General features: G+C 44.4%; 1 protein-coding gene across 2 annotated transcripts in view; it reads right to left on the minus strand.

Annotated features, from left to right (window-relative positions):
* The window catches only part of SOX5 (SRY-box transcription factor 5), a 609,684-nt gene that overhangs the window by 243,817 nt on the left and 338,770 nt on the right, over positions 1-27,097 (minus strand). For both annotated transcript variants that reach the window (XM_054988760.1, XM_054988759.1), the window contains exons 5-6: positions 8,138-8,310; positions 5,435-5,503 (exon numbers count right to left, since the gene is read on the minus strand). In XM_054988760.1, coding sequence (XP_054844735.1) covers positions 5,435-5,503; positions 8,138-8,310 — 242 coding nt within the window. The remainder of the gene's footprint in view (positions 1-5,434; positions 5,504-8,137; positions 8,311-27,097) is intronic.

Genomic DNA, 27,097 nt, shown 5'->3' on the forward strand with positions numbered 1-27,097 from the left:
TGACACAGCACAAGCTATCCATGATCAAAGGCATTGAATATTCAGAACTGAAGTGTGGCGGGGGGAGGTTGAGCTGACAATGGTTATCTGGTGCTGAAGAAATCCCAGCCATTTGGTTGGCCGTTATAATGATGTTCTCCTTTTCAGAAAACGACTCGATACCGCACGGCGATTTGTCTGTTAAATTGAATCTTTGCCTCCAGATAGCTAGATAGATAGATACAAAGTTTATTTTGAAACGTCTCCTAGTGCCTTGCGAGCCTGACTGATGTGAGATGTTATTTTGAACATGCCAACGCATCTGAATGGCTCAGAGTCCTTTTCTTTTTCGGCGCACATTCCTTGATAAGTGGCAAAGCTTCCCACTTATCAGTCACTCAAAGTGACTGCGGCTGTCAGTTGTGTACAAAGCGCAATCAGTTTGGAAGCACAGACACCGGCATTTTTCTTCTCAGCTTGAAGCAAACACGTTTTGACTGCTAGTCATTCAATTTTAAAGCATCGTCAATTAGGGGCGGACGGAGATATAAAGAAAACACATCCTAAACACCTCCACCAGCCAGCAGTAAAAAAATTTATTGTTATCTCGCTTGAATCTTTTCTTTAAAAAAAAAAAAAAACCCTGCAGCGGCAGCCGCCTCTTTTTTGGCTGCCAAACAAAAGTGCACATGACTCTACATTCTCCACATGGATGAGACGGTGATCATATGGCGTACTAATGTTCTCCTTAGTAGGTCAGTTCAATGGACAGCAATGCTTTTCTGTCTCTCCTTTTGGCACCCTTTGCTTCATGCTGCGCTTTTCCATATGTACAAGGGCAGCCTTCAAAAACCCTTCTTGCACACAGTGTTACAAAAACATGAGACGCTTCTTCTCATGTTTCTGTCCCCCCAATTGTATTGTTTATTTTGCCAACGGGGTAGGAGGGGACAAGAAGGAAAAAAGCAATGCTTTCATAGAGTAATGGGCAGGAATTTAAAAAGCCATCTGGTCTAATCCATTTTCCCCAAAGGAAGACACTAGTCACAAATAAAACCTATGCAATATGGGGCCCAAAGCAAAGATAGAATGCTAAAATGTTGGGCTGGAGGATCTAAGAAGAATCTGACTACAGTTCATCTACAGTACAATCCTGGTCAATGAGAACCCTGGGAGAGCCTGTTTGGTCAGACTTGTGGTCCGCCAAGTCCAGCGTCCTCTTCCACACAATAGCCGACCAGTTGCTCTGGAGCCTCAATCGAACAGGGCATAGAGGTCAAGGCCTTTCCCTGATGTTGCCTTCTAGAACTGGTATCAGGAGGCTTGCTGCCTCTAAATATGAACAATAACAACTTGTTTATATGCTGCCTCTCTACACAGATTACTGCCCCATTCAGAGCAAAGTCGGTGGTATTATTGAACCCACAATACAGGTGGGGAGCTGGGGCAGAAAGGAGTGGCTTACCCATGGCCACTTGCTGAGCTTATGGTAGTAGTGGGAGAGTGCTGAGTCACAGCCCAACCACTTACCCAGCACCACCTGCTGAGCTTAGAGCAGCAGTGGGAATCAAACTAGCAGAACACTGATTCACAACCCAACCACTTACCCAAGGTCACCTGCTGAGCTCATGGCAATAGTGGGAGTCAAACCAGCAGAGTGCTGATTCACAGCCCAATCACTTAATCACTATGCTACAGCAGCTCTGTCTAACTCCCTTTTATAACAATGCAAGAAGAGCTTGTTGGATCAGACGAGCGGTCCATCTAGTCCAGTAGACTTAGAAAGATCTAAATCTGTTTAGGATTGTACTGATGTCTAATACCCCGTTTTGCACAATAGCCAACCACATGTCCCCAAAGATCTACAAGTAGAGATGTGCACGAACCAGAAAAAAACTGAACCATGTGGTTCATGGTTCGTCAAATTTCACGAACCACGAACTTTCACAAACTTGCCCCTGGTTGGCGAACCAGTTCATTTTGTTCATGAAAACGTCACACCAGGTCAGAAAACCATCACTTCCGGGTCAGCAGAAGGTCACTTCCGGGCCAGCAGTTCACTTCTGGGTCAGCAGAAGGTCTGCAGGAAGTCCATCCCCTGTTGCCTAGGAAACTGATTAACTGGCACCAGGCTGTCTGCAGCAACGAAGCAAAAAATGAACCAAACAAGCCAACCTAAAGTTCGTGGCGGTTCATCAGAAATGGGATCTGACAAACCCCTGGTTCGCGAACCACAAACTGGCCTAGTTTGTGATTAATTTTGGTTCGTATTTCAGTTTGTGCCCATCTCTACCTACAAGCATAACCTAGAAGTGACTGTCTCCCCATCTGTTGTCATGCTCCAAAAACTGATATTCAGAGACATTAAGACATCAATACTGGAGGAGCAGAGATTACTTGGAAGTCACCTCCTTTTTCAAAAGAGGAAGTGACATCATGACACTCTGGGAATTTCATCCTCTTCCTCCCAATATAACTTAGGACATTAATTTAGTAGAAAGTGGTATTGAAGTAGCTAGCTATGTCCAGCATAGAGGCAGGCGGTAGCATCAACCAGTTCAAAACACTGCCTGTAAAAACTACAACTGGATGAGTCATCCTCACCAAATACAGGTACGGAAACAAATGTCGTCATTACTTGCTCTCTCTTTCTCTCTCTTGCTCACTCACAAATCAAAAGTAATATGGAACACAATATCATTAGATAAACTTATCACAAGGAACTAGAAAGTGAGGAAAAATGGTATATTTTTAACACTCCAAAACTTTGTGACCATTCTCACAACTTCCAGATTAGCCTATAGATAAAACATTTGGAATATAAAGTGATCAGGAAGTTGTGGTGACAAATAAATGGAGGTAGGATGCTGTTTGGATACATTTTTTAAAAAAACACTGAGATTTCTGGTTGATCTATTCTGGAACACGTCTAAGCCGCTGCACCTTTCTAAGTACACTGAAGTCAGTGGGTTTAAAATGGTATAACTCTGACCCACAAGTCATAATTCGCCATGGATAGATTTACCAAGGCCGTTTTCACGCTGCTTACCAGCCACGGAACATTGCGCCGAGCTCCCGGAACGACAGCGTCTTCCTGGTGCGATTTGGATACATTTAAAAAAAATGTATCCAAACAGCATCTTACCACCATTTATTTGTCACCACAATTTCCTGATCACTTTATATTCCAAATGTTTTATCTATAGGCTAATATGGAAGTTGTGAGAATGGTCACAAAGTTCTGGAGTGTTGAAAATATGCCAGTTTTTTTCACACTTTCTAGTTCCCTAGATTGGCCCTAGCGTGAAAAGATTTTCTCTGTGTAAAAAATTACTGTAGGTACAAATTTGCTAATTGATAAGCCATAAAAGTGGGTTTTTTTAAAAAAAGTTGAACTTTCCAAAACAAACAAAAAAGATCCAGAAATGTTAAGACGGAAGCAAAACTGATGATCCCTTTAGTTGTTCCGGCCAACTATGAATGAAAGGTCAGAAGCCCTGTCTTAATCTTGTTGGAGGAACAAGCATGAGTCCCTCCCCCAGCTAAACACCTAATTGGAGTGATGCACGAAGAGTCCCAGTTATTGGATCAGATTCAGAACCCGCCTGACTACCTATCAATCAGGAGTACTGTGCCATCGTAATCTGCAGACAGACTTCGTCATTACAAGCAAACTTCTGTTCAAGCAGATCAACTCCTACTCCTGTTCAAAAGTTGTTTCTTACAATCAATTCACACGTTGACAGACAACACATTTTCCGCTTCCCACTGCGGGATTTCTCAGTTCTTCATGAGAATTTTATAAAAAAACAATCCCTATTTTTTTTAACTATGTGAAAAAGTCAGAAGCTAATAATAGAACTTCAAGAAGAAAGAAAGAAAAAAAAGAAGAAAGAAGAAAGAAAAAAGGAACAAATTTGATCTAATCTTTTGAGAATTACACAGAAACGAAGTTAAAATTCAGAGGAGTTAGCAGTGCTAGTCTGTAGTTGCGAAATAGTAGAGAGTCCAGTGGCACCTTTAAGACTAATCAACTTTATTATAGTATAAGCTTTCAAGAACCACAGCTCTCTTCATCAGATGCATGGATGCATCTGATGAAGAGAGCTGTGGTTCTTGAAAGCTTATGCTACAATAAAGTTGGTTAGTCTTAAAGGAGCGATTAGACTCTCTACTATTAAGTTAAAATTCAAAGGCTTGTGTTCAACCATCCCTACACAGAACATGCTGTTTCCCTGTGTTTCTCTCCAAGCACAGTTCTGCAGAGAGGAGGGGGTGATTTCTTGCCATCTTCCCTCTTTCCTTCAACCTCTGACCTATGAGTCCATTTCTCTGTAAGGATCCCAGGACGCCAGAAATGACAGCAAAGCTGCTGCAGTGTGAAATGATTACAGGCCACACCTAGGATCCGGGAGTCCCAGATTCAAATCAAAGACCTTGGCCAACCACTCTCTCTCAGCCTCACTAACCTCACAGGGTTGTTGGAAAAATAAAACAAGGAGAAAATGAATCCGTAAGTAGCTTTGGGTTCCCATTGGGGACAGAAAAAAAGGATATACTTATTTAAGGGAAGAAAGAATAATCTTTCTGGGGATCAGAAGCGGCTGCAGGAATGAAGATGGTGAGAAAATACTGTGCGTCTTCAGTGCACAGATGTCTGGATATAAGCCAAAGCCGCCCATCCCCTCTGGTTTCATGAGGGCTAGAAACAACAACTGTGAAAGCAAGCACAGCAAGATCTCGGTCCAATAGCACTTTAAAGACCAACTAGATTTTCAAAGTATGAATTTTTGACAGTCAAAGCTCTCTTCGTCCGATACGAGGAGTGAAAAAAGGAAGGAGTCTTCATAATCCAGGACCTTCCATTGCTGACTTAAAGACTGGCAGTTCTCAAGCAGAGAAATTTCAATGCAAAATTACAATATGAGATTGCTGAAATTGAGTTTATCTGCAAATTTGGAACAATGGATCCCCCAGGGTTGGATGAGGACATAAGATTTTCCTCACATTACAGATGCTAATTTTCTGCCCTTCGCACCCGTGCTATATCAAGCTAACTACAACATGTATTTTAGCTAGCTTCCTGACACTCTAATTTGCAATACCCCTCACACCCTATGCCTGAATTATAAAGACTCCTTCCTTTTACCACTCCATAGGGAGCTCTGACTCTGGAAAGTTCATACCTTGGAAATCGAGTTGGTCTTCACGGTGCTCCCAGACCTGAATCTTGCTCTTTGACTAAAGACCAGCGTGGCTACCCACCTAAGCCTATTGAAGGCTCTAATGTGCTCTTTATTGCTTTTAGATCCAAAAATAACACCAGTCTACAGCATACATACCTACAGATACCAGCCTGCATATGGATGGCAATAAATAACTGAATTGTCAGGGACAGAAAAGACATGGAGAACAAGAGAGAGAATTAAAATAAATGAATGGCACAATCTCTGACCTGGATCTGTTGCTGAAGAAGGTTAATTTTGTGTTGCTGTTGCAGAAGTTGCTGTTGCTGTCTTGCAATCTGTGGGGGTCAAGATACAATATAATTTACTGGGAGGGGTCCTAATCCCCCCATCATTCTCACAGAAATCAAATAGACAGATACTTTACACTTCATTGAGACTTTTGCCTGCAGTTCTCAAAATTCCTGAAGGAGTTAAGAGAATGAATGAACGCAACCACTTGCAATATTATTTTTTTCTCCCTCAAGTACACAAAGAAAATGGAAAGTAATCCAAGGTGGGCATGTGAATAGTCCCACTTGGCATCTCTTGGGTGCAAGTTGCCGGTGGAGAGTCTCGGGGAGACCCAGGTTTGAATCCTCGCTCTGAATCCCAACTCTGCAAGCTTGCCAGGTCACCTTGGGACAGTCACACACACTCAACCTAACAGCCCTTCAGTGGGCTGCTGTGAGGATGAAACGTTGGAGGAGAGAACAATGTAAGCTGCTTTGGGTCCCCGCTGAGGAGAAAGGTGGGGTATAAACAAAACAGATGATTAGATGATAGATAGATAGATAGATAGATAGATAGATAGATAGATAGATAGATAGATAGATAGATAGATAGATAGATAGATAGATAGATAGATAGATAGATAGATAGATAGATAGATAGATAGATAGATAGATAGATAGATAGATCTAAGAGACAGGTGTCTGGCTCTATACAAGCTAGAAATTTTATAACCATTTTATTTCCTTGACAGCCCATGGGCTGGATCCTGGCAATAATGACTAATAATGGAAGCGTACGATTTTTGCCATTGCAGACCTTAGATTCACCTGACATGCTGTTCCTGAAGGGTCCCCTGTCCCTCAGGAGCAGCCTATCAGAGAAACTGGTAGGCCGTGGAGTCTGGTGGAAGGCAAGGGAATTCAGTTCCACTACAGGAAGTGCCTCTCATTAGTGGAGATCATTGCTGGGATCCGCCGCCCCCCCCCCCCCGGTTTGGTATAGTGGTTAAGGCCTTGGACTAGGGCAGGGGAGACCTGGGTTTGAATCCTCCCTCAGCCCTGACGCTCACCAGGTGAATCTGAACTAGTCTTTCTCTCTTAGCCCAACCAACCTCACAGGATTGCTGTGAAAATAAAATAAAATGGTGAAAAGGATGCCTAGGTAATCCATAGGCCTTAAGCTGCAAGAGGCAAGATGGCAGCCAGGACTGCGGGTGGCTCTCCCAAGTGCTATGTTGGTGTGCATCTAGAAAAGGGTAAACAGCAGTCAGTGCAGAGTGATGCTAGTCATCAGGACCAGCATAGTGCCCGAAAGGCCACATCCTGTCTTGGCTGCCCTCTTGGCTGTCATCATATGTCTCATAATAGGAAATATGGGGCTCCTCACACCTTGTCAGCTGCACTCATAACTGTAAAGGGAAGAACAGTTCTCCAGGCTGACAGCCTGGCAATTCTATCCATCCTCCTTGACTGATGCTTAAGCCCCACTTGAGGAAGGGGGCTTAAGACAGGGCTGCCTACAGACCTTCTTCTCCAAGTGGCAGCAGGAACAATTTAAAAAAAAATTGACATCATGTGCATCGTGATGTCACTTCTGGGGGAAACCTGGAAGTGATGTCAGGCGGCTCTTGGAATCATTGGAAACTCTATGGCTTTCTTCAGAAGGGAGCTTTGACACTTGAAAGCTTATACTCTGGAAATCTTGTTGGTCTCTGTGGTGCCACTGGACTCAAATCCTACTGACCCTAAGTATAATTTGACTTGGTAAATTAACCCAAAGAAAAGCAAAGGTATGAACTGATGAGAATTGCATATGCTCCAGAACTATAGAATATTGAGAACAGCTGAGGGTTATCTAAAGGGGAGGAGGGAACCAAGGGAAGGGAAACTATCAAGATCTCCAGTGCTTACAAAGTCCTGTAGGCGAAAGAAGGGTTGCCAACTCCAGGTTGAAAAATTCATGGAGATTTGGGGGCTGAATTTGGGGAGGGAGGTCAGAACGTAACTGATGTCATAGATTCCACCCTCTGAAACTGCCATTTTCTCCAGAATAGTAAAGAGTCCAGTAGCACCTTTAAGACTAACCAGCTTTATTGTAGCATAAGCTTTCAAGAACCACAGCTTTCTTCATCAAATGCATCTGACGAAGAGAGCTGTGGTTCTCGAGAGCTGATGCTCTAAAGTTGGTTAGTCTTAAACGTGCTACTGGATTCTTCACTATTTTGCAACTACCGACTGACACGGCTAACTCCTCTGGATCTATTTTCTCCAGAGGAACTGATCCTTGTAGTCTGGATTTCGGTTGTAATTCTGGGAGAATTCCAGCCCCTACCTGGATGTCGGAAACTCAATCGGAAATGGTTTAGGGGAGCAGGGTAGGGTTTTCAAATGATTCTTTCCTTCCTTCAACTCCTCATGCATCCCCATCTTCTTATATACATACTTACTAAAAACAATCAACACTTCTATATGTTTTGGTTTACTTTTAATACTTTCTCCCCTACCACCTCCTAACCCTCCAAAATGTGGTGGAGGTGGATTCAGATCTTGAAATAATTCACACAGTTTAATATTTTTTAAAAAATAAGTTAATAGAGTGTTAACAAGCCCCTCCCAATGACAAAGTTAAGAGAGTGTTAATTGCCCCCTCTCGAAAGAAACAGGGAGGTGAAATCAGAAGTCCCCTTAATAATCACTCACCTGTTCTTGCTGCTGCTTGGCCAGCTCCATTTGCTGGCGTTGCTTCTCGATCTGAGAGGCAGCCAGTTTCTTCTGCTCATCGTGAGCCGCCAGCAGCTGCTCCCGCAAACTGGTCAGCTGATTGATCATGCCCATAAGCTGCCGCTCTTTCTCAGCGAGGCTTTCTGGAGTCCCTGAGCATCATATGTTGACAAGAGAAAGAGAGAGAGAGAGAGAGAGAGGATGAGAAACGGGTCCATTTCCAAGCCAATCATTACTATAAAAGCCAAGTGGGAAATGCATATTGCGGCACGTCGCACTAAAACAACTTGATTATTTACTCGCTAACAGATTTTTGTCCCACCTTATTTGGATGTTCAAGGGCTTGGATCTAGAGAGAGATGTGCGCAGCCCTGGGTTTACCAGAGTGATGCCGAGCGTGTTTGTCTGCCAATGCCAGGCCAGTCAACAGCTTGTCAAGGCTATCAACTCTGATAGTGCTGAACACCAGTTTGAGAGGGATGGAATAATCTAAGCCCAAACCTATTTAGTTATCTATATGTCTTTGTATATAGCCTTCTTTTCTTCCATCACAGCACTCAAGGTGATTGACTTCCCAGATCACTTATCCTGACATTGACTAAACCCAGATATGCTTAAGTTTAAGCAAGTTGGCTGTTAGTGCAATCCTAAACAGGTCTTTTCAACTGGGCTGACTCCCAGGAAAGTGTTCTTATATTGCATTGTGTATCATGTCCCTTTCAACCCTACTCTGCGAACCAGAGCACTATTTCTTCATCCGTACTCTTGGACACTTCCCATTCAGAGCTGAGACATTTCTTACATTCTTTACTGGTGAGAGGGTCGTACAATGGTTAGAGTTTCAGACTTAGAATGGGGAGACTCAGGTTTGAATCATCATTCTGCCGTAGGCACTGGCTGCAGGACCTTGGCTAGTTTCACACCTGTTCAACCTAACCTACCTCACAAGGTTGTTGAGAGGATAAAATGGAGGAGAAGAGAATGCTGTAAACTACTTTGGGTCCCAACTCGGGAAAGAGGTGGGGTATAAATGAAGTGAATAAATTCTATATGGGGACTGATGTCCCTGTGGCAAATTAATCCGAACAATATAGTGATTGTATCGGCCTTGCCAAACCAAAACCATTGAAATGGATAAAGGACCTCAAATCACACAGTGAAATGTATTGTCATGACTGGAGGACAGGAAAATCACGGGATGAAAGGATGAGATCCTCATAGCAAGTCTAACCTATAGACCAACTCTCATTTCAGTGGGACTTGAACAAAAGAATGATGCAGTGGATTTTGACTGAAGTACACTCAATGAAATCCCATGCGGATCTAGAATGACGTGGAAGACGGAGAGTTGCTTTTGTTCTTCCCCTTTCAGCGTGTTGAAGGAAATACAATAAAGGCACCTCTGCTCCCTGTTGCTACGCATATCCCACTGTCCCCTCAATACACAGAAGTTGCAGGTTCTAGTATGGTTCCAAAAAGCTGCAGAACCTTGCTTGACCACAGATGAAACTTGGAGAAGAAAAAAGAACATGCAGATAACCATTGACACCAATGCTTTTCTCATACTGCTTTCAACGGTCTTGGAAAGCACCACCCAGCCTCAGGTGAGTGCCCAATTGCCAGTTCCAGACTGGAAGAAGCAGATATAAGCCAATCCTTTTCTTCTAAGCTACATATGCAGAAAGAGGAATTATGCACCCAGAGTTCACAAAGGACAGCTGGATTCCGTCCCCCTTCTATGGAACGCAGTTGGCATCACATTTATAAATGTGCAGCGGCCTCACACCCAGTGGTGGATCTGACGGGTCAAAGGATGCTAGGATGCTACCACCACTGCAAGCATGGCAAAAGCCTTTTATATGTGATGCATGGAACAGCCGACAAAAGCACACTTTTGAAAGCGGCCGTTTAGACTTCACATGAAGATGCCTTATATCGGATCAGACCCTTTGCCCAGCAAAGTCAATATTGCCTACTTAGCTCTGCAGGGTTCCACACAAAGGTCTTTCACATTACCTACTACCTGGCCCTTTGAAACTTGAGGTGCTGGGGATTGAACCTGGGACCTTCCCCATGCCGAGCAGATGCTGTACCACTGAGCCTCTCCCAAAAGCGTCTTTGTCTAAAGAAGAAGCCACAACTTGGGACTCTTCAACGGCCTCCTTTATTGCAGCCATCTGCAAAGCGGAAGATCTCTAGACACTAACTCAAGCTTCCAGGGTCTTTTGCATTAGGCCTCATTCTTGATTTCATAAGCCACGAAATGAGGCCCAGTTTCTAATAGTGCTGATTTTGCATAGAGGTTTTCAGTATTTAAATCCTTATTAATAAATATGATAAATATTCAAATCAGAAAGCTTTTGAAGTATGGGGTTTGGGAGGGGGAGGAAAGCAGCACCAATGTTACTTGAAATGTTCTACCAAATTACTCTAATCATTGCAAAAGGACCCCCCCCTTGGAAGAGATTCTTTTATGTAACGTTTGCAGTTTGGAAAGCAAATTGATTGCAGGGGGTTTATATGCAGGGATAGCAGGACTCCTGATAATCCCATCATTTCACACTTGTCTAGTTTATTTTACAAGATGAAATTAAAAAAAAATACAACACATCAGTGATCTCTGATATTGTATATAAACGGCAGGCTGGAAATACACATAGCAGTTATATAACTGACATCCTACATTGCTGCCCAGTTTCAGATAAATAATAATGCTAATAATTAGAATTCGTCAGGAAAGCTAACAGCAATAAAAACAACAACAGAACAACAATGACAATAATATTGGAGTCCAATAGCACCTTAAAGATCAGCAAGATTTCCAGGGTGTAAGTTTTCAACAGTTGAAGTTCCCTTCTTCAGATATTTGTATATAAGGGCTCAGGGATCTCTGTTCCTCCTTGCGTCTGACAAAGGGAGCTTTGACTCTTGAAAAATTATACCCTGGCAATTTTGTTGGTTTTTAAGATGCTACTGAACTCAAATCTTGCTCTTGACTAGCCACCTGTAAACAACAATAGTAATACAATCTGCAGCAGTTTTCCAGGATTACTTAGATCAGTTCATCTGGTTTGACTTGAAATCCTTACTCTGAGTATTCCGTTTTGGAAATTGAAGAAACACATTTTTAAAAACAAATGAATGGAATGAACTATTTTTGTACCATTTTCAGTTTTTCTAGCACTGAGTTTTTCCCCATTGGTAAGTGACACATTTTCAACTTTATTTTTGCCCCAATTGAATGCAGAATGGGGAAAAATTGGTGTAAAAGAAACAAACAAAAGTCGGCAAAACACAAGAGGTCACAACAGTAATGGATAAAACCAAAAAAGAAACACCCAGAAGGCAGATTTGATTATCCTTCATCCACACACACCATCTGAGTAACCCTGAGTAAAAAGTATGTCAGTGTAGTTTCTTGCCTACGTTACTGACTGGAAGCTGAGGAACATAGAAGTTTGCTTTTGGAACCCATGACAAAACTTACACTTCAACTGAGAGCGGAACTACAAGCGACAAGAGGCACAGGTTGGACACTTGTCAGCTTCCCTCAAGTTTTGATGGGAAATGTAGGCAGCTTGGCAGAATGTTGGACAAGTGACAGTTGAAAAGTCCATTGGACAGCAGTCGGAGAGCCAAGCTGCGAGACCAGGACGCCTACATTTCCCACCAAAACTTGAGGGAAGCTGACAAGTGTCCAACCTGTGCCTTTTGTCACTTGTAGTTCTGCTCTGAGACTCCTTTGACCACGTTCACGCTCCATGTCTGCAGAACGCAGCTCAAACTAACACAATTCCTTCATTACCTCAAAAAGTATTAACCAACCTTGAGAAAACTATGAAAAAAAACAAGCTTAAGACACCTTTAGACTTCTTTTTTTCAAGTCACCAAATCACATAAGACAAACTTCTTTTGGTATCTAGAAGGAATACCAAAGGAGTTTTTTTCTGGGAAAGGGGTGGCGGAACTCTGAAGAGGGAAATTAGGAAGAAACACATGGGATTCTTTGAAATAATATTATTTTCATGCACTATTGCTGAGTATTTTCAAGAGATGCCGGAACTCCGTTCCACTGCATTCCCGCTGAAAATAAACCCTGCAAATACACAATTTTCTTAATGGCACAAAAGTCAGTTTACCAAAGTCAGTAAGTCTAAAATCTAGAGAAATGGGACCCTGGACCTTCCTTACTCTCAGTCAAAACACTGGAGGGAAAGAATAACTCTTCTGTCACAATCCCTTCAGGAGAGACTTTTTGGGCAGAGGCCTAGTAATTAAAGCCCCCTCTCCAATAAGAACAGCAAAGTTTGGCCAACATCCATGGGTTTTTCCAAGTAAAAAGAAAAAGAAAAAAACTGGCAACCAAGCTGAACCAGCTTATAGCTAACTATTAGTCAGGCATGGGAAAGATCTATGGGTAATAACAGCTCCTTTAATCATCCCCTCTTGCCAGGGTAGGAGCATTCCCTGTGATATATTTGCTAATGCTTTTCTAGGATGGAAAATTCAGTGCCACACACAGAGAGGCATCACTTTCTATCCATGGAGCACGTTCTTCACTGTCTAACAGGCAATTCTTAAGTCTTATGGTTCATCTGTTCTTTGGCTTAGTTGTTTTTAGGGACAATTTCAAATTTCTCATCCCCCAGATCTCAGGTTTGGTATTCCTTCTTCTTTGTGCAATTTCAATTTGCAATTATTTGTCATGTTTAAACAATTACAAGTGGAGAATCCAGAAGGGCTTGTTGGGGAGCATGTCATTCTCTCCTCCCTCACTCTTTCCTAGGGTTGCCAGGTCTCCTCACCCTCTGGGCAGGAAGCAAGAGACCTGGCACTCACCTTTGTTGCGTGCACACTGCCAGACTGTGTGATGATGTCACTTCTGGGAAGTGATGTCATTGCACAGGGCCTTGTGCCGCCCCTGGGAGTGCTCCAGCGTTCTGCAGCTGGCCGATTTTGGCCCATTTGGGGCCAAATTGGGACTTCACCTATATGGGGCTGATTCCGCACGGCTTACCTGAAGCCGAGACGTTGTGGAACATGCCAGCAAAACCGCAGAAGATTGCGTTTTCTCGCACGAGTTTTGCGCGACATCGCACAAGTTTCTCGCACGAGTTTTGTGCGACATTGCGCGACATCGCACAAAACTTGCATGAGAAAACGCGATCTTTCGCGTTTTTGCTGGCATGTTCTGCAATGTCCCGCAACGTTCCAGCTTCAGGTAACCCCGTGCAGAATCGGCCTGGCAACCGCCGGGAGGGTTGTGGTGCAGGGATATGGGGGGGGGGGGACATGTGACATTACCAACACCACTATGACACTTCTGGGTACAACCTGGAAGTGACAATGGTATTTCTAACAATCAATGTAATTTATGTTAAAAATTCTATGGTGATTCCTAGAGCTACCACTGCCACTTCCTGGTTGTACCCAGAAGTGATGCATTGGCAACTAGGGTGGAGCCTTTTTTCCCCTTTATTTTTCTCCCACTGCTACTCAGATTAGTGGCAGGCAATGGACTGAACCCCCAAGGAGTTTGCCATAAGTGGGCAAATGGTAAGTCTACCTGTGAGGTAAGTTAAACTGAGAACGTGTAAGTGGCCCGAGGTCACCAAGTGACTTTTCCATGGTAGAGTGATGAATCAAACCTGTGTCTCCAGATCCTATTGTGAAACTCTAACCACTACACAATACTGGCTTTCATGGAGTGGTCCTAGGTAAAACATACAAGTTGAGTAGTAGCAACAAGCTGCTCAGTGGTTGCTGGTGAGCCTGGCCCCAATGAGTCCCCCCTCAAAAGTCAAAACAACCCTGGAAAAGAGCCTTGTCCTCCATGCCTTTTACTGACAGAAACCAAGGCCGGAAACAGCTGGCACTACTCTGTGGATGCCTAGCAACAATCATTGAGGGCATTCATTTCTTAAAGCTACAGGCAGCTTCCATTATTTGGAGGAGGGGGTTAATCCTCAACACTTTTTTTAAGACTTTTTTTTTTTGTAAATCTGGGATTTTTTTCAGGTTTGTCGAAAGATCCGTCTCATATGTTCATTGCTCCATTCATTGCTCCTAAGATTTAACCATGTTGAAAATTGAATAGATGTTGTATAGATAACATAAAATTTTACGATAAAATGCACAAGATACAAAACAATCTACAAAACCAACAGCAAAAATGCAGAGATCTAAAACCGTTGACTGGCCTGTTCCCTAGTTCCTCCCCACACTCCGGCCAGGTGAGTGGTGCCAGTGGGCGGAGGCAGGAAACCCTAAATTGGCCCAAAGTCTCCCAAGGAGTTTTATGGCTAAATCCAGGTCCCCAAGTCTGACATAATAAAAATGCTATAACACTCACTGAAAATACACTTAACTCATCCCTAGTTGTATTTCACTAATTTCTCTCTCCAAACTTGTTTTAATCAATTACTTTTCAGTCAACAGTTACACCCTTCTAACTTCAGTGACTTCAATGGACTTAAAAGGGTGTTTAGGATGGCACTGTATGAAAGCCAAGTCAAGGCATGGCCAACCTGCTCATACCTCTGTTGATGCCTGTAGGCCACATCTGTTTTTTTTCTAATATCTGCTCTTTTCATTATGATTTAGGAGCTTCTGTCTTGCAGTTTAGGACAGCATACTACCTGTGATCCTATCCATAAGTGCAGTCTCCATTTTGTGTGAAGAGGGCAGTGCACAGATTTCCCAGCTTCCATATGGACAAATCCATACGCACCCACACAAACACACACCAAATAGCAGAGCAGGACAATACACGCACCGACCAAGTCACACAAAATGGCAACTGTGTGTCAGCGGTGATGTTGGCGGTGATGCAATGACATCATTTTATCGTGACTGGAAGTGACATCAATGGTGTTGCCAGTGACACTGTAGCATTTAGCCAAAACTCTATGGTTTAAGCCTAGAGGTTTAACTGAATGCTACAGCATCACCTGTGATGTAGTGATGTCACTTCCAGTCATGCCAAAAATGACATCATCACATCAGGCTAACAGCAATCCCCCCTATCCCACCTGGTTTTTTTTCCTACCACCCAACTGAGTGGCAGTGTGAAGGCTCGGCCAGGGTTAAGAGGTCTCCCACCCAATATGGGAACCTGACTACCTAAGGATCAAATGTGACATCATACCAATAGCAACTGAAAAGCAATATTCCAGCCCATACCATCCATAAGAGCAACAAAATAATATCAACACTCTGCAACACAAAACAAGTAATTTCAAATTTAACTGAGATAAACATTAGGAATTGTTAGCCATTTTTTCCTTGTCCAAGGAGCATACCAATCTAGGCAAAAGGCAAACGGCAAGATTATAGGGAAACCCCGAGGCAATTCCATGCAAAAAGAAAGGGAATTATCCTACACACTCTATGTGACATATGGCCCTGCACCACAAATAAACTCTCACACACATTGATATGCTGGGAAGCTGCCAACTTGCATGAATTCCCACGGCACACAGAGTTGCCAGCTCCAGCTTTGGAAATTCCTGGACAGTTTCGGGGCGGAACCTTTGGAGGGCGGAGTTTGGGGAGGGGAGGAGCCTCAGAGGGGTATAGTGCCATAGAGTCCACCCTCCAAAGCAGCTATTTTCTCCATTGGAACTGAGCTCTGGGTCTTGGAGACCAGTTGTAATTTCTTTGGTGTGTGGCAACCTTAACCACACACCAAAGTCAAACAATGGGGATGCTTTCGGCAACAGAGCTTTGATGAAACCCCATGTGAATAACAGCAATTCAGCGCAGTGATGTTTGATCAACATTTCAGAGACGAAATAAAATGATAGCACTTTCACAGCTCTGCTTCATGTGTGAGAATACTGATGTTGATGGTAAAATATTAAGTGTTACGGGAGGAAACTTTCTGAATTATATTTTCCACTTCACAAACACCATCGGAGAGCATGGAGTTTTTCTAGTAATTCTCTTACCACCTGGACTTTCAATTAGTCAGAAGTGTCTGTATCAAGTTTTTCCAACCAAAGCATTGTTATGCAAAAGAAATTAGTATGTTCCCCCCCTCCCTTCAAATGTTACAGTTGGAATTGTCCTAAAGGGTAGCTCTTCAACTGATGTATTAGCTGCATTCTACAGCACTGGTTACAACTAGGGTTCCTAGGTGCCCGCCAGTGGTGGGCAACTCCCGGGGGTTTGCCCCCTTGTTCACCAATCACCCAGCAATTGGCGGGAGGGGGCAAGCTCCTGGAGGTTGCCCGCCACTGGCAGGCACCTCAGGAATGCATGCTGTGTGGGCATTCCCCAACAGGTGTGTGGGCATTCCCCAGACATTCCCCAGAAATGATGTCATTTCGCCAGCTGTGGGAAAATTCCTGCATTTCATTTGGGGACTATTTGGGCCCCAAACAGGCCAAATCGGCCCTGTGCAGAGTGTGGGAGCACTTGCGCGGCTGGCACAGTGATGTCACTTCCAGAAGTTGTGGAGAAGCACCTTGCTGCACTGGATATGTACAAATCCCGTGGGCCGGATGGAGTGCATCCGAGAGTGCTTAAGGAATTTTCGAAAGAGCTTGCAGACGCTTTGTCGATGATCTTCAAGACCCCCTGGAGGACTGGTGATGTGCCGGATGACTGGAGGAGGACGGCAAATGTCATCCCAATCTTCAAGAAAGGGGAAAAGGATGATCTTGGGAACTACAGGCCAGTCAGCCTCACCACTGTCCCAGGGAAAATACTGGAGCAGATAGTAAAGGTGTCAGTCTGCAAACCTCTGACAGACAACATGGTGATATGGTGAAGTCAACATGGACTTGTCCCCAACGGGAGCTGTCAGACCAACCTGATTTCCTTCTGTGATTGAGTGCCAAGCTTACTGGATTGTGGGCATGCTGTCGATGTAGTTTATCTGGATTTCAGTAAAGCGTTGGCCAAGGTTCCAACCAAGGTTTGGTGTAGTGGTTAAGAGCGTGGGACTCTAATCTGGAGAACCGGGATTGATTCCCCACTCCTTCACTTGAAGCCAGCTGGGTGACCTTGGGTCAGTCACAGCTCTTCAAGAGCTCTCTCAGCTCCACCAACCTCACAGGGTGTTTTGTTGTGGAGATAATAATGACCTACTTTGTAAACCGCTCTGAGTGGGTGTTAAGTCATCCTGAAGGGCAGTATTTAAATCAAATGTTGTTGTTGTTGTTGTTGTTGTTATGTTCTGATGGATAAACTGGCGGGCTGTGGACTGGACTCTAGGATGGTTAGATGAATAGGGTACTAGCTGCACATTAGGAAAAAAACTTCATGTTGAGAGTAATCCAGCAATGGTATCAGCTGCCTAGGGATGTGGTAGGTTCCCCGTCTTGGCAGTCTTCAAGGAGCAGCTGCACAAATACTTGTTGGGGATGCTTTAGGCTGCTCCTGCATTGGGTAGAGGGGTGGACTAGATGGTCTGTAAGGACCCCTTCCAACTCTAGGATTTTATGAACCCTTTCAACATTCCCCAATATTAATTATTCCCTGTAATTGGAAAACTAGCTTGTGAATAGATAGAACCTTTTCTTCCTGATGATTTTTTTTAAATCATAGGGTATTTTTACATGAGGAATTTCAGTAATAATGTGACACGCTCCTCCCAACTGCTATCTGAAATGGCCCAGCCCGTTCCATCACCTCAGAATTCTAACTCCTCATTTGGTTGAATGTGTAGAGCAGGTCTAAGTGAATACACCCATGTGGAAAGGGCTTGTTTCAAAGAGACATCATCATGCAGGGAAATCTGCTTGGCCTTATTTATCGGTTTATTTATTTTTACATACCCACATTTATACCCACATTTTTGGCTATGCCAGAAAAATGAAGATCACTCCCTACACCAAAACATAGTGGAGATGCATATCAGCTTTGAATGTGTGAGTGGGGTGTAGGAGAGCAACCTATCAACTTCTTTTAATACGCTGTCATATATTTAGGTTTGGAATTGGGGAATTCTTTGTGTTACCCAAGCTAGCTGGTAAAACTCCGCATTATTTGAAAAAAGAACCCCTCTCCAGCATGAATAACTATCAAAATTAGACTGTAATTTTCACTGAAACACAGAGGAAACGCCAGTGCTTAATGTATTTGCAGCCAACCTTATGATTGGCAGGTTGTCACAATGGGAAATGCCTCTGTCTGATCATGTTGCCAACAGAAGAAAACTGAGGTTTGCTGCTTTACTTGCCTCCTGTTTCAAGGCTGGATAAAGAGACAAGAGACAGCCTTGATGAGCTCAAACATAATACTACTGAATATACCCCTCAAGTTACTGTAATTGACAGGGGCGTCCCTGGCTTGAACCTAAGCTTTTAAGCTGTCCCAGCATCCTTCATTATCCCTGCCCCATGCTGATTTTTCTCCATACATTCCTTCCTTTGCATGCTCTGGACACATCTCCAGAGAGGGGGAAGCTGTTGGTTCGACTATATCCTCTGCCATGAATGCCCACGTAACTGGACTCAAACCACTCTTCTCCCCCCCCCATAGGTGGAAAAAGAATTCTGACCTACCAAACAGGCAGGAAAACTGGAGGGGGGATGACATATCTGGAGCAATCGGATGTGCTACACATATTCTAAATCTTTTATTATCATTATAGAGGCCGCAGTGGCTCTTCATAAATTCCTTCAGACCTCTCATGGTATCCTAGTCAACAAAATATATGTCCTGTTTGAAAACATGCCTGTTCCACAAAACAACCCTGCTTGGGCCAAACTACAAGTGACGAATGACACAGGTTGGACACTTGTCAGCTTCCCTCAAGTTTTGGTGGGAAATGTAGGCAGCTTGGCGGAATGTTGGACAAGTGACAGTTGAAAAGTCCATTGGACAGCAGTCGGAGAGCCAAGCTGCGAGACCAGGACGCTTACATTTCCCATCAAAACTTGCGGGAAGCTGACAAGTGTCCAACCTGTGACATTCATCACTTGTAGCTTGGCCCATAGAGAGGAGGGCAGATCACTGATCCATCTATACCAGCATTGTGTGCTGCCTCTAAAAGCAGCTCCCAGTGGTCTCAGGCAGAAGTTTTTCCCATGATACTTGAGCAGCGTTGACAATCCTTAGTCTTCAGGGCTTATTCCCAGATTGAAATCTTGTGACCGTCAGCTAGCCCACCCACTCCATGGCTTCTTTTAAGACTTTAAATTATACTTGCTTGTAGTAACTACTACATGTGCAACTTATACATGAGAAGCATCACATGTTACTAACTATATTTTATGTGCCTGTAATTTTTTTCCCATGTGAGTGTTGTACACAATCTCTTCAAATGCATAGGATTGTGACTACACACATACACAGACACTGTATGAGACAATTCATAGCTGTCCCATAGCTGTGTGGGATTACTACTGTGTGGGATTACTACAGTTAGTACTGCTACTCAATGTGACATCACCAGGTCTACTCAACGAGTCTTGGAACAAAACAAATTAGAAACCTGGTTTCCCCATACATGTGTTCCCTGTAAATGGAGACGCCAGAGATGAGTGACACCCACATCAGCACAAAACATGTGCTTTAAAACTGGGTGAGAACTTGATCCCGAATGACGTTCAACAGATAAAATGTTCACTCCATGAACACTTGATATAGACAAAGAAATTGGCCCATTCTGCACTCATCACTCTCTATAAATATTATTTTTCTTTTTTCTTTACAGAACATTTTCCTGTTTTTACAAGGTCTCCCTACTGTACTGAGAGTTTCCTATTGTCCAGAGCCCAGGTCTACCACCACTGAAGATAGGGCTTGGTCTCCAGAGCCCAGGTCTACCCCTATTGGAACCAAGCAGCAGTAGATTCGGAGGCCAGGTTTACAGCTCTTGGTTCCAATGAATTTCTCATTGTATTGTCGAAGGCTTTCACGGCCGGAGAACGATGGTTGTTGTGGGTTTTCCGGGCTGTATTGCCGTGGTCTTGGCATTGTAGTTCCTGACGTTTCGCCAGCAGCTGTGGCTGGCATCTTCAGAGGCGTAGCACGAAAAGACAGAGATATAGACACTGAGAGATCTCTGTCTTTTGGTGCTACACCTCTGAAGATGCCAGCCACAGCTGCTGGCGAAACGTCAGGAACTACAATGCCAAGACCACGGCAATACAGCCCGGAAAACCCACAACAACCATCGAATTTCTCATTGTTTTGTAGGTTTCAGATCTTCACTTTAAAGCATGTTGGATCAAAGGCATGTCTCTAATGGAGGAAAGGAACTGCAAGGTGAGCCTGGCTACCGAATGGTCCAAGCCAAGGTCAGCCAAGCCAGTGTTGTACGTCAGTATCGCCCATGACGGAATTATGTATTTCTATAGTCCAGCCATATTTGGAAGGCCATGTGAGGTTCTGGCTGCCCCATCTCAAAAAGAACATCATAAATCTAGGGGAAAGTACAGAAAAGGGTGGCCAAAAATACTAAGGGATTAGAGCTCCTTTTGTATGAGAGAAAAAAAGTTTTTTTTAAAAAACCCTGCACCTTTTTCATTGGTATGGTACAAGATTATAAAATTATGCAGCGGCTCAGTGGAAGAACCTTTGCTTTGCATGCAGAAGGTCCTAGGCATCTCCTGTTAAAAGGACCAGGCAGTAGATGATGTGAAAGACCTCTGCCTGAGGCCCTGGAAGGCAGTTGCCAGTCTGAGTAGGTAATGATGGACAGGGCTTTTTTTCAGCTGGAATGTGGTGGAACGGAGTTCCGGCACCTCTTGAAAATGGTCACATGGCCGGTGGCCCCGCCCCTTGATCTCCAGACAGAGGGAAGTTTAGATTGCCCTCTGAGCCATGCAGCGCAGAGGGCAATCTAAACTCCCCTCTGTCTGGAGATCAGGGGGTGGAGCCACCAGCCATGTGACCATTTTCACCCAGGCCAATTTAAATTTTATAAAACTCTTCCCTTGTTCCAGCTGACCCAAAGTGACGTCATTGTGTGGTCCTGAGTTCCACCACTGAGTTCTACCTCTTTTCCCAGAAAAAAAGCCCTGATGGTGGATCAAAATAGATCTTTGATGGATCCTTGATGGATCAAGAGACTTTGATTCAGTATAAGGAAACTTCATGTGTGTTCATGTGGGCATTAATATACATGGTGTGGAATTCGGGACATTTGTATTTCTTCATCTTGGCCGTTTCCACACTACTCACCTTCATCTGGAACGCTGTGGAACGTCACGAAAAAACACGGAAGATAGAGTCTTTTTGCGTGAGTTTTGCACGACATTGCACAAAACTCGTGCGAGAAGATGCTATCTTCCGTGTTTTTTCCGCAACATTCCGCAGTGTTCCGGATTAAGATGAGTAGTGTGGAAATGGCCCTTATATAAATCTAGACTTCAGTGTCACCCAGTAAAGCAAGAGCTTCAAAAATGACCACAGTTGGGCTGATGCTACGGCTCAAGGGCAAAACCCCCACTTTCCATGCCAAAGGTCCCAGGTTCAGTCCTTGGCATCTCCAATTAAAAGACCTTAGGCAGGAAGTATTGTGAAAGACCTTTCTCTGATGGAGGCCCTAGAGAGCCAGTCCCAGTCAAAGGAGACAATACTGAGCTCTACAGCCCTAATTCAGTATAAAGCACTTTTGTATGTGTGTTCTCACATATGGCATAAGACTAAAGGAAGAGAACCAGCAGAGTGTTGTGGTTAAAGTGTTGGTGTAAGATCTAGCTTCAAAACCCTATTCTGACATGAAAGTTGTCTGGGTGGCCTTGGGCCAGTCACACTCTCTCAGCCCCACAGGTCTGTTGTAAGGATAACAACAGAGGAAGGAAGAATGTGTCGTAAACTGCATTGGGTATCCACTGGGGATAAAGGGTGCGCGTGTGTGGAATAAATTTCTAAATAAATTAATGGACAGTTAGGATCACACAATGTGCAGTCAAGCTTATGAAATTCATGACCATAAGATGTGATAATCTCCATGCTAGCTTAATTAGGACTCACCAGTCCATCACTTCTGTACTAAGAGGAGCCTGTTTGGTGTAGTGGTTAGGACCAGCACGGCTCTAATCTGGAGAGCCGGGTTTGACTCCCAACTCTTCCACTTGAAGCCAGCTGGGTGACCTTGGATCAGTCACAGCTCTCTCAGCCCCACCCGCCTCACAGGGTGATTGTCGTGAGGATAATAATAACACACTTTGTAAACCGCTCTGAGCAGGCATGAAGTTGTCCTGAAGGGCAGTATATAAATCTATCATCATCATCATCATCATCATCATCATCATCATCAAGAGCTCCAGGACTCTAATCTGGAGAACCGGGTTTCATTCCCCACTCCTCCACTTGAAGCCAGCTGGGTGACCTTGGGTTAGTCAAGCTCTCTCAGCCCCATCCACCTCACAGGGTGATTGTCGTGAGGATAATAACAACACACTTTGTAAACCACTCGGTGGGGATGTTAAGTTGTTCTGAAGGGCAGTATATAAACCAAATGTTGTTGTTGTTGTTATTATTACTGAGAATCTGGTGGGCTGCCGTACATGGTGCATCAGATCTGACATCACCTGCTTATGAGAAAGAAAGGCCCTAATATTTAGGTCTTACATTTGGCTGGGTCTCAAACAGTTGGCCTTCATGCCTCTCTGATCTGTACACAGATACTGTTGCTTGTTAGTAAAATCTTGTGGGAGGGAGGGATCGAGGCTAAGAATAAAACAAGGAAAAACAACGAAATGCATCTATATTTATATATTCACTGCTCATTCAGCCCCCTATTGCTAGATCCCAACAATGTTATTTTGCATTTAGACTTTGTTATTTGGGGATAAAAAAAGGGTTTGCAAGAGAAAGATGGTTGCTAGGTTTACAGTCCCTGGAAAGTCAATACGCTCTTCCCCCAACCATATTGTTGAATTAAAAGTGCACAACACCCCTAACCTAAACATATTTACTTGGACAAAAGTCCAATTTATTTCAACAGAATCTGCTACTAAATAACTGGGCTTGGACGGCAGCCTTAATTGTGAATCAGATGATGTTACTAGTCTGTAGAGCTAATATAGAGTCCAATTTTTCAGCAGCACCTGTCCCCATGTGCAAAGAAATCAGCTTTACAGAGCTGACTCCTCATAGAATAGGGCTGAAAGCCTCCAGGTGGGGCTTTGAGTCCTCCCAGAGTTGGCTGCAGAAACTTCCCCTGGAAGAAATGGCAGCTTCACGGGGTGGACTCTATGGCGTCTCATCCCTGCTGACCTTCCTCTCCTTCCCAACTCCTCCCTCCCCAAGCACTGCCCAAAATCTCCACGAAATTTCTAAGCTGCCATAGAAATCTCGCAGACTAAGAGAATCAAGCTGCCGTGAGTTTGTAATAGCACCCTATAGATGAGTTTGTAAAAGCACCCTATGGTGTTACCATAGAGTTTTCAGTGGTTCCTACAGCTACCCCCTCCCTTCCAAGTTTTCCCTAGAAGTAATGCCACATACACCCATGTGCCCACCCCGCAGTCTCCTGCCAGATGCCGAGTACAGCTGGGCAACCCTAACAACATAACCTAGCACAATGTGACATAACATAATATATCCATAACCTTGTATTGTCGAAGGCTTTCACGGCCAGAGAATGATGGTTGTTGTGAGTTTTCCGGGCTGTATTGCCGTGGTCTTGGCATTGTAGTTCCTGATGTTTCGCCAGCAGCTGTGGCTGGCATCTTCAGAGGCGTAGCACCAAAAGACAGAGCTCTCTCAGTGTCACAGTGTGGAAAAGATGTTGGCAGGTCATTTGTATCTACTCAGGAGGGGTGGGGTTGAGCTGAGTCATCCTGTAAGAGTTTCCCAGGGTGTGGAATGCTAATGGCTAATGTGCTAATCTTCTCTGCAGGGCTATTGTCGGGGATAGAAAAACACCAGGCTAACAAAACATTCTATCCCCGACAATAGCCCTGCAGAGAAGATTAGCACATCAAGTACCAATCCATATGCAAAAGAACCGCCTCGGGATACAGTGAAGCCTCCCGCCATTAGCATTCCACACCGGGGGAAACTCTTACAGGATGACTCAGCTCAACCCCACCCCTCCTGAGTAGATACAAATGACCTACATCTTTTCCACACTGTGACACTGAGAGATCTCTGTCTTTTGGTGCTACACCTCTGAAGATGCCAGCCACAGCTGCTGGCGAAACGTCAGGAACTACAATGCCAAGACCACGGCAATACAGCCCGGAAAACCCCCAACAACCATTATCCATAACCTTCTTTATTCTTGCCCCGTGCAAGGCAAGCCACCAATCACACAGCAATACAGCTATGCATTTTGCTTCAAGAGAAAGCCCCTGCATACCTCACATGGGGCACACGGAACTTCCTATTCCTCGGGGACCTGGTATATGTGTGAGTCAAGGCTCACTTCATCAGAGACAAGATTATTCAAAAGCTGCTTTTTGTATCCGAGGAAGTGAATGGACGAAGTCCGGGGGGGGCGGGCGGGGCGGGGAACCTGTCGGTCTTTAAGTCACGACTTGCAGGGCTCAGATTTCATTCCACCATTACAGACGAACACAAGCCACTTGAAACTTCCTTGCAGATATTACGCTATTTTTATTGCATTGTTTGCCAGCTGTGCAATTAAGCTCTGTTACACTATTTATATGTATTACACCGCTTTAGTCTGTCGTTTTCTACTTTTGTAACACAATTCACTGTTGGTTGCATATTTTATATTGTTCTCTTTGTATTGTTTATTCTGGGTTTGAATTTTCTTTATTTAAACTATAAACTGTATACCATAGAGGATAAGAAAAAAACACAATTCTAAACATGACCACACTCTTTATATTGTTTTTAATGGTGTAATCTGCCTTGAGCCTGAGTGAGAAAGGTGGACTATAAGTGAAATAAATAAACCGATACCATCCATCGATAAGCACACTACAATTCACTTAGCAGAAGCAAAGTCCTCGTTCATTAGAGCATAAGAAGAGCCATGCTAGATCAGATCAGTGGTTCATCTAGTCCAGCATCCTGTCTCGCACAGTAAACAACCAGTTACTCTGGAGGGCACAGAGGCTGAGGGTTTCCTCTGAAATTGCCTCCTTGCAGTGGAGTTCAGAGCTTTAGAACCTCTCTTCAACAGGGTTGTGCTTGGCATAACTGGCTTCTGGATCACATTTCTAATCCCATTTCCACTTGTGGGTGAATGGGGCTTTTACCTGCCAGTTTGGTGTAGTGGTTAAGAGTGGCAGGACTCTAATCTGGAGAGCCGGGTTTGATTCCTCACTCCTCCGCTTGAAGCCAGCTGGGTGACTTTGGGTCTGTCACAGCTCTCTCTGAGTTCTCTCAGCCTCACTCACCTCACCGGGTGTTTTGTTGTGGGGATAATAATGGCATACTTTGTAAACCGCTCTGAGTGGGTGTTAAGTCATCCTGAACAGTGGTATATAAATCGAATGTTATTATTATTATATATTATTATTCAGAAGTGGGAGCTGAATGTCCTCTTTTTATTTCCAGGGATTATGTAAAGAGAAACTTGAGAGCTTCCTCCCAGATTCTGAAGCCAGGACTGTACACGTGGCAGAATTAGGTGGCAGAATGGGCCTGTCAATCTTCCTCAGCCCTCCTTACCTCACAGGGTTGTTGTCAGGATAAAGTGGAGGACAGGGAAACCATGTACCTTGTGCTTCTTGGAGGAAGGACAGATAAAAATGAACCATACAGATCTCTAGCCAAGCTCCTGTTTTCCCTCTCCGTCTGCTTAGTTTTGCAAGGCTTTGCCCATAAAGCTGCTGACAGTCCCCCCCCCCCCGCCAAGAAGAAGTCAACTGGACAGAATGAGACATCAGGAAGGTTTGGGATAATTGTCCACTCCTGTGAAACAACAATGTCTGAAACTGAGCCTGACAGACTATTCCATCATCCCTAAAGTGAACTCATGCCAAAAAAATTAAGAGAGAAAATATTATGAACAAAAACATTCTGTCATTTGGGACAATTTATGCGAGTCGCTGCAGGGTTTGAGGGAAACACGAAAGTAAACTTCCAATGGTTTTATTGATTGAACATACAGTACCCGAGTGGGACTCTCCCGTCGGATCTCGGCATTGCCCGATGTAACAGGCAGGGCAGAATCCCATCCAAATCAAGCACTTGACTGCTAAATCCTTACGGTGAGGGGCTGTGGCTAAGCAGTAAGAACACTTTCCTTGGACATTCGCTGATTCTTTGTCCAGCTCTTCCTTCAGAGAGCTCAGGGTGTGCATGGGGGTCAGCCTTGAGGAAACAGAGATTTGAACGAGAGTTCCCCACCCACAATCCTAGTCTGACACTCGGCCCGTTGGGCACACGCACTGCAGTCAGAAGATTCCAGTAACAAGCTTGCCACTGCTACTGTAAGGAGCGTTGCCAGGTCCCTTTACCCTCTCGGTGGAAATGGAGACCTGGCAGTCACCTTTGGGGACATCTTCGCTTGTGCTCTCCCGGGGCCACGCAATGACATCTCTTCCAGAAAGTGACATCATCACAAAGGGCGGGAGTGCTCCCGTACTCTGCAATAGGCTGATTTCGACCCCAAACAGGCCCGATTCAGCCCATTTGGGACCCAAACCAACCTGCCGTGGAGCACGGGAGGGGCTCAGAGAGCTCTCACGCTTTGCGGTGGGCTGATTTCGGCCTGTTTGGGACCCAAATTTGCCTGCTGAGAAGTGTGGGAGCGCTCACAGAGCAGCACAGTGACATCACTTCCAGGGGTGATGTCATCATGCTTCCTCAGGAGCCCACCCAAGAGGCCTGATCCCGCACATTCCCCCCCCCCCCCGACCAGGTAAATGGTGGAAGGGGATGGGGGGTAGGAGTGGGGGATCCCCTACACCGTCAGGAGACCTGGGATACGTAACATAAACAATCTCAAATTCCAGCTATTAAGGAAGGCCCTTCTCGGCCTGAGACCCTGGAAAGCCACTGCCAGTCAGAGGAGATAGTTCTGAATTTGATGGGCTTGTGATCTGACACAGCGTA

This window comes from Eublepharis macularius, chromosome 9, assembly GCF_028583425.1.
Source record: "Eublepharis macularius isolate TG4126 chromosome 9, MPM_Emac_v1.0, whole genome shotgun sequence".
Classification (NCBI taxonomy): Eukaryota; Metazoa; Chordata; class Lepidosauria; order Squamata; family Eublepharidae; genus Eublepharis; species Eublepharis macularius.